The sequence below is a fragment of the Rhinopithecus bieti genome, unplaced genomic scaffold (assembly GCF_001698545.2).
Source record: "Rhinopithecus bieti isolate Rb0 unplaced genomic scaffold, ASM169854v2 scaffold_17971, whole genome shotgun sequence".
In the NCBI taxonomy this organism is placed as follows: domain Eukaryota; kingdom Metazoa; phylum Chordata; class Mammalia; order Primates; family Cercopithecidae; genus Rhinopithecus; species Rhinopithecus bieti.
In genome coordinates, this window is record NW_016809834.1 from 2,436,671 (window position 1) to 2,449,648 (window position 12,978).

General features: G+C 39.3%; 1 protein-coding gene across 2 annotated transcripts in view; it reads right to left on the minus strand.

Annotated features, from left to right (window-relative positions):
- The window catches only part of ST8SIA1 (ST8 alpha-N-acetyl-neuraminide alpha-2,8-sialyltransferase 1), a 145,787-nt gene that overhangs the window by 48,847 nt on the left and 83,962 nt on the right, over positions 1–12,978 (minus strand). The window contains exons 3-4 of one of the 2 annotated variants that reach the window (XM_017890546.1): positions 12,609–12,718; positions 6,066–6,158 (exon numbers count right to left, since the gene is read on the minus strand). In XM_017890546.1, coding sequence (XP_017746035.1) covers positions 6,066–6,158; positions 12,609–12,718 — 203 coding nt within the window. The remainder of the gene's footprint in view (positions 1–6,065; positions 6,159–12,608; positions 12,719–12,978) is intronic. The other variant, XM_017890547.1, reaches the window with a different exon arrangement.

Sequence of the window (12,978 nt, forward strand, 5' to 3'; positions counted from 1 at the left end):
TCTTCTTCTTCTTCTTCTTCTTCTTCTTCTTCTTCTTCTTCTTCTTCTTCTTCTTCTTCTTCTTCTTCTTCTTCTTCTTCTTCTTCTTCTTCTTCTTCTTCTTCTTCTTCTTCTTCTTCTTCTTCTTCTTCTTCTTCTTCTTCTTCTTCTTCTTCTTCTTCTTCTTCTTCTTCTTCTTCTTCTTCTTCTTCTTCTTCTTCTTCTTCTTCTTCTTCTTCTTCTTCTTCTTCTTCTTCTTCTTCTTCTTCTTCTTCTTCTTCTTCTTCTTCTTCTTCTTCTTCTTCTTCTTCTTCTTCTTCTTCTTCTTCTTCTTCTTCTTCTTCTTCTTCTTCTTCTTCTTCTTCTTCTTCTTCTTCTTCTTCTTCTTCTTCTTCTTCTTCTTCTTCTTCTTCTTCTTCTTCTTCTTCTTCTTCTTCTTCTTCTTCTTCTTCTTCTTCTTCTTCTTCTTCTTCTTCTTCTTCTTCTTCTTCTTCTTCTTCTTCTTCTTCTTCTTCTTCTTCTTCTTCTTCTTCTTCTTCTTCTTCTTCTTCTTCTTCTTCTTCTTCTTCTTCTTCTTCTTCTTCTTCTTCTTCTTCTTCTTCTTCTTCTTCTTCTTCTTCTTCTTCTTCTTCTTCTTCTTCTTCTTCTTCTTCTTCTTCTTCTTCTTCTTCTTCTTCTTCTTCTTCTTCTTCTTCTTCTTCTTCTTCTTCTTCTTCTTCTTCTTCTTCTTCTTCTTCTTCTTCTTCTTCTTCTTCTTCTTCTTCTTCTTCTTCTTCTTCTTCTTCTTCTTCTTCTTCTTCTTCTTCTTCTTCTTCTTCTTCTTCTTCTTCTTCTTCTTCTTCTTCTTCTTCTTCTTCTTCTTCTTCTTCTTCTTCTTCTTCTTCTTCTTCTTCTTCTTCTTCTTCTTCTTCTTCTTCTTCTTCTTCTTCTTCTTCTTCTTCTTCTTCTTCTTCTTCTTCTTCTTCTTCTTCTTCTTCTTCTTCTTCTTCTTCTTCTTCTTCTTCTTCTTCTTCTTCTTCTTTTTCTTCTTCTTCTTCTTCTTCTTATTATTATTATTATTATTATTTTAGAGACAAGGTCTCATTATTATTATTATTATTATTATTATTTTAGAGACAAGGTCTCACTCAACAGACTTTGGTGCAGTGGCACAAACTTGGCTCACTGTAGCCTTGACCTCCTGGACTCAAGCAATTCTCCTGCCTCAGCCTCCCAAGTAGCTAGGACTACAGCCACATGCCACCATACCCGGCTAACTTTTGTATTTTTTGGTAGAGATGAGGTTTTGCCATGTTGCCCAGACTGGTCTCAACTCCTCAGCCAGTCCACCAGCCTCGGCCTCCCAAAGTGCTGAGATTACAGGCATGAGCCACTGGGCCCAGCAGCTTTATTTTTAAGTCTTAACCACCTGAAAATAATTTTTGGTATAAATTATGAGGTAGAGGTTTAATTTACTTTATTTTTTTCCCATATGTAATCTAATTGTCCCAACATTGTTTTGAAAAGTTTATACTTCTTCGCTATTCTCGACTCTTCATATTTATATCACTGATATAAATATGACATCTGTCATATATATGGTTTATATCTATGTGGAAATATTTGGGAGTATCCTATTCTGTTTCACTATTCAGTTGGTTTATCCCTGCACCAGAGCCACATTGTCTTAATTATAATAGCTTTTTAATAAGTCTTAACATCTTATAAAGCAACTCTGCCAATCATTTTTTCTTCAAGAGCTTCTTTGTTATTCTCTGCTCTTCATATTTCTACATAACTTTTGAAGTTTAACACACATATACACATGCATGCATCATTAAGATTTCCATTGGAATTTCAGTGAATCTGTAGATAGATATGGGTAGACCTGGTGCCTTTACAATATTGAGTCTTTCAATCATGCACATGGTATTATCAATACATCTAATCAGGTTGTCTAAAGTGTCTCTCAATAAAATTTCATATTTTTCCCAAAGAGGATTTGCTTTCTTGTTTAATTAAATGTGTCATATTATTTGATGCTATTGTAAATGCAATTTTTTCTTATGTTACAAAATGGAATTGGTGTATGCATGTTGATTTGAACAGAAATGTTGTTACATTGAATACATTTTTTAAAATGAAGAAACTTTCACTTTTACAAAATTATGTATAACCTGTGAAAACGCTACTGTCCCCTTGTGCAACACATGAATCACAGAGAAAGATCAGAGGGTGTGATGGTGTAATGTTATGAAATATATATTTGATCTTTGACCTTGTAACTCTTAAAATCTTTGGCAACTCCACAGTGATACCTTTTTGCATCTTAATGAGTTGACTGACAGCTGACCAGCCCTTCAAGGTGAGGGCTAGTCACTGGAAAGAATCAAGGCAGGATTCTAGGGTTGGGATTTTCAGCCCCACTCCCTGACCTCTGGAGAGGAGAAAAGGATTACAGGTTAAGTTGATCACCAGTGGTTAATGGTTTCATCAATCATGCCTGCTGATGAAGCCTCCATAAAACGCCAAAAGGACAGGGCTTGGAGAGCTTCCAGATAAGAAGGTGGGGGTTTCTGGAGGCTGGTGTGCCCAGGGCACAGAAGCTCCACGTCCCCTCCCCCATACCTCATCCTTGCACTCCTTCATCTGAATCCTTTGTAACATAATAAACCAGTAAACGTAAGTAAGTGTTTCCTTGAGTTCTGTGAGCTGCCCTAGCAAATTAATCAAACCCAAAAAGAGAGTTGGGGGAACCCCAACTTGAAGCCAGTCAGTCAAAAGTTCCAGAGGCCCCTAGGTCTTGTAGGACTGAGCCCTCAGTCTGTGGGATCTGACACTATCTGTAGATAGTGTTGGAATTGAATTGGAGATACCCCGCTGGTGTCTACTGCAGAACTGCTTGCTTGCTTGGTGTGTGGGGGAAAAACACAAACTCATTTGGTGGCTGATTTGTTTTTCTAAGACCACCAGAGCGGGCACAAAAGAACCAGTGAGTAGGCAAGTGTAGGAGCAAAACTGCAAGTTTATTTTGGTCACCTAGCTTCAAGGGAAGAAGGTGGGTAGGGAGAGGTCTGTCGGCCTCCAGCAAATGAGGCCCACAGAGTAGCCCCTGGAGCTCTCTGACGGAGTTCCGACAGTCCCGACCGCAGTGGGGAAGCTGGGAAGTCCGTGCATGGCATTCGTCCGGAGAGGCTTTTCTAGGAGTGGGAGGGCGATAGGCGGGGCACGGGCGTGTCGGGGGGGTGTTCCGCAGGTGCGACCAGGTAAATCTTGGTGTCTTCGGATTGACATCACCTGGCGCATGCCTAGTTGGTCTGCACCTTCCCCGGTTGCCGGCTGCATTTTTGCGCGCGCGGGAAAAGTTGGGGGGTGGGGGGGATGAAGAACCCGGAAGTGCACCATCTTGCCTCCCTTCATCCAAACAGTGGCAGAAGTTTTCTATGTTGATTATTCTGGGAAAACTATTGTCTCCTTGGGCAACATACGGATTTCGGAAAAAGATGAGAGGGTGTGATGGTGTAATATTCTGAAATACATATTTGAGATCTTTGATCTCATTTCGTGACATACAACGCCTAAAATCTTTAGAAACTCCACGGTGTTATCTTTTTGCATGTTAATGAGTTTACTGAGGCCCTATGCAGCTTCAGGGTGGGGGCTGGTCACTGGAAACAGCCAGATACCCCGCAACCTTGGTTCTTTTCACAGTCTTCTGTGTTGTAGTGTGAGAACAGAGAAAAAGCAGTTGGTCAGCAGTGACCAGAGATGGTCCCTGGTTGAGAGCATGGGCTTTGGCATAAGAGAGGCCTGGGTGAAGTCCCAGGCGATTATTAGCAGCTGTGTGTATGAACAGATTCCTAGATTCACCACATCACAGCATTCTTCTGTCAAATGCATAAATTAAAATAGCTCCTGTCTATTAGGATTGTTTTAAGATAAAGTGAGGCACTACCTATAAAGAGCACAGAACCTGGCACACAGAAATGTGAACTAAATACTTACCAATGTTAGTGATGATGATTTTTGCTTGTGCATGCATGTTTTCTTCATAGTGAGCTTAAGTCTTAGAAAACAGTCCTACTTTCCTCTTCAAAATTTAATTTTTGACTCTGTCCTTCCTCCATTTGTATTTATATTTTTTTCCCCAAAAAACAATCTCTCCCTCTCCCTCCCTCCCTCGTTTCCTCCCTCCCTCTCTCCCTCAGCTTGTTCTAAATCTTGCTCTGAACATTCTTTTTCACATTCCTTTTTAAATCTTACAACAACTCCACATATTCAGGTAGAAAAACAGAATCTTCTGGTCTTGGATACAATATATTAAATGTTTCATTTCCCTCCAAAGGAACATGTGTTCCTGCTTAAAACTTATTTTATTCCCAAATCAAAATAATAGTCAAAGATGTGTCACCTTTGGGGGACACTGGGTAAAGACTATGTAGAACCTTCTTGTAAATTGTTTTTTGCAATTTTCTGTGAATCTATAGGTATTTAAAAATAAACTGTTTTAATAAAATTTCTTGTAAGTGTTCTCATTTCTTCTTTGTACTTTTCTGTTTGATTTCTTATAATGAACATATATTTGTGTTGAAAAACAATAAAATTTCTCTTACAAGAATAAAAATAAATACATTTATATGGATTACATTTCTAAATATAAACTATAAATGCATTAGAAAAATTCAGGATTTTTTTTTCATGGAAGGGAGGAGCATCAGAATAAGAAAGGTTATCCAAAGAAAGATTGTTTTTTAAAAGAAACCATAAAGGAAAATACTAAAAAGTCTCACTGCATAAAAAATTTTAAATTGCAATAGAATATAAATTAAAATATATGTAACAGGCTAGAATAAAATATTTGATACAAAGACTTAATATCTATAATATAGAGTTCCTATAAATCAATAGAAAATATTTTAAAAGCAAGTCAAAAGTAGGCAAAAAATACAAAGGAGCAGAAGAAAAAATACTAATAGTCAATACCCACTCAGCTCTTCTTATATTCAGAAAAATGCAAATTAAATAAAATATAATGTATCATTTTTTTTCCCACAAATAGTATTGTTTTTCCATATGGGTAACAATCAGTCTTATCCATTATTGAAGATAAATGGTATATTTGGGGAGGGTGATTTAACAATATCTCCCAAAATTAAAAGCTGATTGCATTTCTAGATATGTATTTTATGGGAATATTTATGAACCAAAACAAGTAGTGCCACACTGTGAATAAGTGAACACACATGCTGTTCACTTGGATGGGACTTACTTAGATGACAAGCGCCAGGACCCAGAACATCTGTGTATTTCACTCCTAATTGCTAGGGACACAGGAGGAACTAAAGCAATGCTTGATTCCTCCTTCTCTACAATGAACAGTCCTTGGAGGAACAGCTGATAGCTCGCTCATGCACTTCATCAGTTAGAGGCTGACCCCACCCCCCTCCAAAGCTCCCACAGCAGCTTCCCAGATTCCAGCACTTCATCAATTAGAGACTGACCCCCTCAACCGAAGCTCCCACAGCAGCTTCCCAGATTCCAGGGAATTTCAAGATTTCTGGAATTGATACTAGAACAAGAATTTTACAACTGCTCTCCCAAATATGATTGAATATAATATAATGTAATGTGATATAGTATACTATAACCACATATTCTTGTACATTCTGACAATATTGCTATTTTAATGCACACATGGATTGGCCAAAGCAATGTAATGGATTGGCCATTGCTTTCTTTTTATTCTTGATATTAATTCAGTTCACAGTTGCCAATCAATAAATTGGGACTGAAGTCAACCAACTGAAAAGTAGCAGTAATGAGTAAGCAGAATATTGTGCTGTTCTTTGAGCAAAACAATTGATCTTCTTGTTATTTCTACCATCTCTAAAGGCAAGAAACAGAATCCCAGAGGAAGCATAAAATATTGTTGGGATTCCCATAATCCTGCTTTCTTTATTTACAATTCCCTTCTTCATCCTTCCTGCCTGTCCAGATGGTTTTCCTCTTGATTTCCCAAAATGAACTATGCTCACTGCCTTTGAGATGCTAAGTATTTGAGAAGACTTCATCTTCATTCATCACACACCGAAGTCATAAACTCTTACCTTTGCCGAATTATGCTGGGGTTAGCTGTCACTAAATGACTTTTGGATCCAACATCTTTAGTGTATTCACTTGACAAAGGAGGGAGATTGCATCTAGAGAAACAAGAACAAACATTTTGGAATGATTTGCATATTTTATTTTAAATCATCAGTTAGAATAATGCAAATAGAAATTTTATTAATTCTAGCTCAATTCACAAGTAACTGTTTCTTTTTTTAACCACCTCTCCCTTTTAATAGACATTAGATGAATGATTAACTATCAGCATCTTCCAAATGCTGTCATAAAAATCACTCCTGTTTAGGAAGAAAGATAATGTCAGCCAAAGGGGTAAATGATCTACAAAAAGAAAGAGACAGTAACTAGGAGGTATTTATTTCATTCAAAATATTTTTGAGAGGGTAGGACAGACATTCTTAGACCTGAATTAGAGCTCAGGACAGTGTGGTACACTAGAGGACACGGGACCTACAGTACCTCTGCACACCCATAAACCTCAAAAGACAGGGAAGAATGAATATATTTTCTGGTGTTTTCCTTTCTTTTTCCAAAATCTAAATTATAAGAGTGCATTCAGGGCCATGTGCTATTCACTTAAATCACAGCATGTCTGACTTGTGTGTGTGTGGCCAGTGCATAGGCTGATTACTGGTGAAGGCATAATCGCTCATCATCCAAATAAATACAGTGATCCACCATCCCAGTTCAGCCAAAGGAAAGAGTACAGGTGATGTTTCCCTGGTGATGGGAATAGCCATTCCACTCCCATTCCCAAAACACCACCCTGCCCCAGTTGCTTTCCTCGGCCACCATGTCTTATAAATGCTTACAATGGGAAATATGACCATCCCAAATTCAAATCCCATGGCTTTCTGCCTGTGGAACATTAGGCAAGTTAATTTATTTGCCTGACTTCAGTTTCTCCATTACACAAAATGAGGATAATGATTTTTCCTATTTCATTGAATTGTTGTAAGGATTAAAAATGGCATGTAATAAAAAAATTCCCTAACCTTGATGTGTACACTTAGTAAATATTGAAAAATATCACAAATCATATATAGCATACAAAAATAATTAAATATACATTTATTATCTATGAAAATGCCAATTGGGCCTATAGTTTCCATTAAGCTTTCTATTACTGAGTCCTCATTTCTCCTCTCCAACCACATGTCTAACTTGATTCCTACCACATTAGGGCATCTGTAACTTTGTATCACTTCAATAAACCAGCATATCACTTACTTGTAGGTAAAGATATCTTACAAATATTGCAGTCTCTGCTAGTTCCCCAACTACTAAATTTTCCCTACAAATTACCCCCAGTATCCAGGCACCCACTCAGATGATCAGCTCAGGTTCTCTGATTTTGTCTCTCTCTTTTTTTTTTTTTTATTTGAGATGGAGTCTTGCTCTGTCTCCCAGGCTGGAGTGCAGTGGCCGGATCTCAGCTCACTGCAAGCTCCGCCTCCCAGGTTTACGCCATTCTCCTGCCTCAGCCTCCCGAGTAGCTGGGACTACAGGCGCCTGCCACCTCGCCCGGCTAGTTTTTTGTATTTTTTAGTAGAGACGGGGTTTCACCGTGTTAGCCAGGATGGTCTCGATCTCCTGACCTCGTGATCCACCCGTCTCGGCCTCCCAAAGTGCTGGGATTACAGGCTTGAGCCACCGCGCCCGGCCTCTCTGATTTTGTCTCTTATTTACCCTGTGAGTGTCACCACATCAAGGCATCCTAGGCAGAAACTTGTCTCAGTTGATTTAGAAGCTTCTTTTTATCTGCCCTTTGGTGATAAGATACTGGTTTTTCTGGGAGCTACCAACAGGTCAGTTAACCAGTCAGTGGCTTTTGCTGAATGCCCACTGAAAGCACACAGTGCTTGGGGGTGGAGCCCAAGTCAGAGAACCTACTCTTGAGGTATGTACAAGAGTAGATCGAGTGGTTGCCCCGTATCCCATGTGGTGTTTCCTGAGGATTCTCATGAGGGAGTGAGTTTATGCATTAACAGCCAGGCTCATTCAGTTGTGGCAACTGATTGTGGTCTTGTGATTTAATTGATCTTTGCAAAGAGGAAGATGACTTCCAGGATAAAACACAGACTAAAATTTGGATACTTGTCTCTTAAAGAAGCTTTGATCTTAATTGCCCTTGGAAGCATATGAGAATCAGCTATGTTATGCTAAAACTGTAAATTCTGAGTATTGCTAGAGAGTGCTGTCAACGTGTTTTGTCATCATTAAACAAACTGATTTTCATGAGTAAATACTTTGTTTTCCTGTGTGTTCCATGGCTCATGTGTCTGGGTCTTTTCATATCTACTGCCACAGAGTAATAGCTCAAGAAAAACTTGCAGTTATTTATTATCTTCTAGAAGAGAGGGGAATGTTTAAAATCATAAAGATAACATTTTATATGAATTTTGATGTATTTCCAGAAAATAACGACAATACATTTTGGTGTAAGTTCTGGGTACACTTTTTCTTTAAGTGCAAATATCTGTGACACTTTCCTGTATCTCTTCTCTCAGGAAAAGCACACCATAATTTTAGTTTCTCAACTCATAAATTGGTAATTACAAAGATGTACACAAAAGGCACATTTAATAAAGTCAAATTGTTTTAATAAGGCATATTTGTGGTGTAAAATGTTTCAAAGTTTGCATTGTCGCTGTTGGCACAATTAACACATATTAATGACTGAAGTGTCTTAGCAACTGTACTCATGATCTTAAAAGAGATCTGATCAGATATTTAACAAGAAATGAATATTCTTTGAATTGGGATGTGGAAGTAAGTGGGAAATGGGCTTGATAGAAAGAAATCTTAAAGTAGAAAAATCACAAAATTACTTTATTTTTTTTGTATATGTGAGTATACAAAACATACATTTGAGCATAATTCAAAAGGCACCAAAATTACGTTCCCTCATTCATGTCCCCAAGCCAACCAGTTCCTTTTGAGGATGCAATCCCTGTCAACTTTTGTCTGGCAAATCTTCCCAATAAATTGAATTCAACAATATTATTTTTTAAAGTATTGCTTTTGGCTACAGAGCAAATGTTTACTTTGAGAAATGGGAAATTGATTTTCAGCACTAGAAGATGTGTTTGAAAACAGTTAAGCAAAGAAAATTATGTTTTTTTTTTTTTTTTTTTTTGAGACGGAGTCTTGCTCTGTCGCCCAGGCTGGAGTGCAATGGCCGGATCTCAGCTCACTGCAAGCTCCGCCTCCCAGGTTCACGCCATTATCCTGCCTCAGCCTCCCAAGCAGCTGGGACTACAGGCGCCCGCCACCATGCCCGGCTAATTTTTTTTGCATTTTTTAGTAGAGACGGGGTTTCACCGTGCTAGCCAGGATGGTCTCAATCTCCTGACCTCATGATCCGCCCGTCTCGGCCTCCCAAAGTGCTGGGATTACAGGCTTGAGCCACCACGCCCAAGCAAAGAAAATTATGAAATTGTTATATCCTACTCCTAGAAGACACTTTGAACTGTAATCTGGTATATCACTGTATACAGGCAGCACTATTTTTGGATGTTCTCTCTCAGTACATCTGTCCATCACACACCCTACAGTCTAGGACCGGACATATGACATTTATTCATTAAATGTTTAATTTTGAATATATAATATTTTGATATATTAAGCATGCCCCAAAATGCATATTAAGCAATGATTTATTAATAGATCTGCAAATGGTCAAATAATTTTAAAACAATTTATCAACTTTTATTACTCCTATAATTTAAACCATACATAAGGCTTTTAAAAACTAAAATGTGTCATAAAACAGCACTATTCTTGAAATTAAATCAAAGGCGTATGTATACATAGTTCTAGTTACGGTGCTACCTTCTTTGAATTCTTTCAACCCTCATCTCCCCATATTTTAGAAACATTATGCTTACTATTGTGCCAGGCACTCTAATCAGAAGCGCCCATTAACTCTGAACTTGAATATTTCAACATCAGATTGCATATAAGGCCAACAAAGTCTTGTTTACTTGTGATAAATATGGCCCACTGGAAATAACAGATAACACCCTATGGTGCCTAAGCCTAGTCTTCTACGTGTCAGTGAATGTCCATCTTCACCAATGGATGACACACACACATACACACTCATGAATAATACAAAAATACATTTATTATACTGCACGAAGTGTATTTACACTTCCACGTGTATCAAGGCCACTTGAAATCACTTAACTTCTTTGAATCTGTGAGTTGAATACTATGTATTCCTTCTTTCTTACATAATTTTTGGAAAGAGCATATAAACTAATAATACTGAAGAGCAATTTGAAAATATAAACTAAACTACATAAACAGTGTTACAATTATACGGTATTCGTACAGTCTTAGATAGAGTAAGAGTTGCCATAGTGGGAAGGGCCTGAGCAATTGACTACTCTGCTTCCTCCTACAAATTAGAAAGCCGGGCCCCAGCAAGAGTAAAATAATGCACTGTGGGTCACAGACCTAGTCAACAACAGCAAGGACTTGTCTCCTACCTCTCTGTGTTCTTTGCTGGCTCCTCAGCCTCACCTAATGCCAAAATACTGAAGAGGGTGCCTGAAGGTGACTCAGGGCTCTGCTCTCACCTGTTCATGCTCTCTAGGTGATTTTCTCCACTCCAATACCTTAAATACCTCTCTGGCTCCATCTCAAGCCATTTTCCCCACGGTTCGTGACACTGCAACAGCACCTGCTGTCTTTCCCACCTTGGACCCTTGGGAAAGGTTGTTCCTCTGCTTAGGGAGAAATGAAGAGAAGACTCAGCTCAGACACCACTTCTCTTGAGAAGCTCCCGTGTGTCTGAATTCCCCCACGGTAGCAAGCACATCTCTAGGACATAAATCCAATACAGAATTGTTCAACACACCATTCCCAGAGCCAGCTCAAGGCCCATATGTTATGGGTGCTCAGCGAGCAGGTGTTCCATTGACTGGAACTAAAAGAATTACATTTGTACTTTTTCCATTTTTCCATTATTTGTATATATTGAAAAGAAAACTACAATACAGAGGAAAACTATGCTGGGGGTACCTGTATGAAGGAAAGGTGGGTAGACAAGGATCTAGACTCTCCTGCAGGCTTCAACAAGTGAGAAAAAAATGTCTTTTCAAGGAGACTAACTCCAAGAGAGAACTTAGCCCCCACAAGTACATGGCTTCTCTTGAAATCCTCTCAAGTAAAGTCTTTACTCTTCCCTCTCCCACTTAGCTCAGGGCTCAGAGGTGGCTTAGCATTCTCTCGGCTACCTTTTTCCCACTCCTAGACTGTTACTCGTTTATACTTAAAAATAAACAGGAATACAAAATCTCGCTCAGCTTTCTGTCCTTGGTGTTGCTGTGGTCTTCACCCTTCCTGGCCACAGAGTCTGCTGGCACTTTGTTCATAGTCATTTCCACCTCAATGAGGCTTGAGGGTCCACCTGAAAGGCCTCTCAGGGTCTATCCTCAAGGTTCCTTTATTTTCTCAATAACAAATGTTTTCTTTTTCTACAACATGTCCACTCATCCCCCAGATACCCTGAGCTCTGAAATCTGCCCTCCAGAAAGCCATTCTTTGACTTTAGCTTCTTCTTATTACTCCACATCTCCTTCATTCACAGCCAGGAGCCACAACTTACCTCACCCCTGCTCTGAATGACCCTATCATTTTTCCCTTTCCTTTCTCCTTCACTCATCTCAGAGCTCTCTTCCTGCCCAGCCCAGATTTCAAGATGTGTTACTTTACACTCTCTCTCGCCAGAGCCCTCCAAGTTGTCACTCCCTGTCTTTCTTCCCTCTCACCCAGATAATCCCAAACCTATCTTTATCGAATCACTTGCTGTCTTTCCTTCTATGCCTGGCTGGTAAGCATGTCTGGGCAGAATCACCCAGCAGTGCAGGTTGCTGCCACTACAATTTGGCAGTCTCTGCCCCTGGCTGAATATGTCTCAGCAATTCCTTTTCATCTCCTGCAGGGGCCTCCTGTTTTTCCTGGAACAGATGTGCACATCACCAATCTGCTCAGTCCCTGTACCAAGCATCCTCCTTGTTTGAAATTTACCCCTGCTTCTTTGTTCCAGTTTTCCCACTCACTCAAAGATTTCATCTGTCTTCAGATCCCACTTGCTACTTACACATGCTTTGGTGAAAAACTAAGAATATGGTATAGAATAAAATGAATCCATTAAAACATTTATTCATAGAGAGTTGCCCTTAAGGAAAAGAACAATTTAAAAAGTCAGAATCACCTGGCTGTACAACCTAAAATGAGATGTGAGATTTTCCACTTTCCCCTGTTCCCTTTATTCACAGCAGAGTGGGTATCTCTGTTCCGCCTGAGCCTTCTTGGCTTTGTACTTTCTTGGGGCATGTTCCCTCATTCCCCTTACCTCTCTCCTAAACTCACTTGTATATGAGCTGGAAGTGAAGCTAAGGAGCGTGCTACAACTGATTAATCACAAGTGACTAGTTTTGAAAAGCCCCAGGGCTTAAGGGAGGGGGAAAAGGAGAGAAGGCAGAGGCCGCGCTGTGGGTGCTCTCTCTTACCGCATGACAAAATTTGCTTCATCTATTTGACGGCCACAGCCACTCTTCTTCAGAATCCCACCATTTCCCACCACCGCGCATTTCTTCAATGGCAGCTGGAATGGGGTTGCCTAGCAACAGAAAACAAGGCGGGTTTTCACTGCAAAGAACACACAACTGCTCACAAAATCATTGTTTACAGCAGACCCTTTGGAGGAATTTGACTGAAGACTGGGTCGAGCAAAAAAGAGCATGTGAAAAGAAAGATGCCAAGAAGTTTGTAAGGAAAAAAACTAGTCTGTTGCCTTGGAATTTAAAAGCAAAATTTTAAAAGCCTCCCTGAAGTGTATTTAAATATAACAACATTTTTTTTTTTTTCATCTCCAATTGG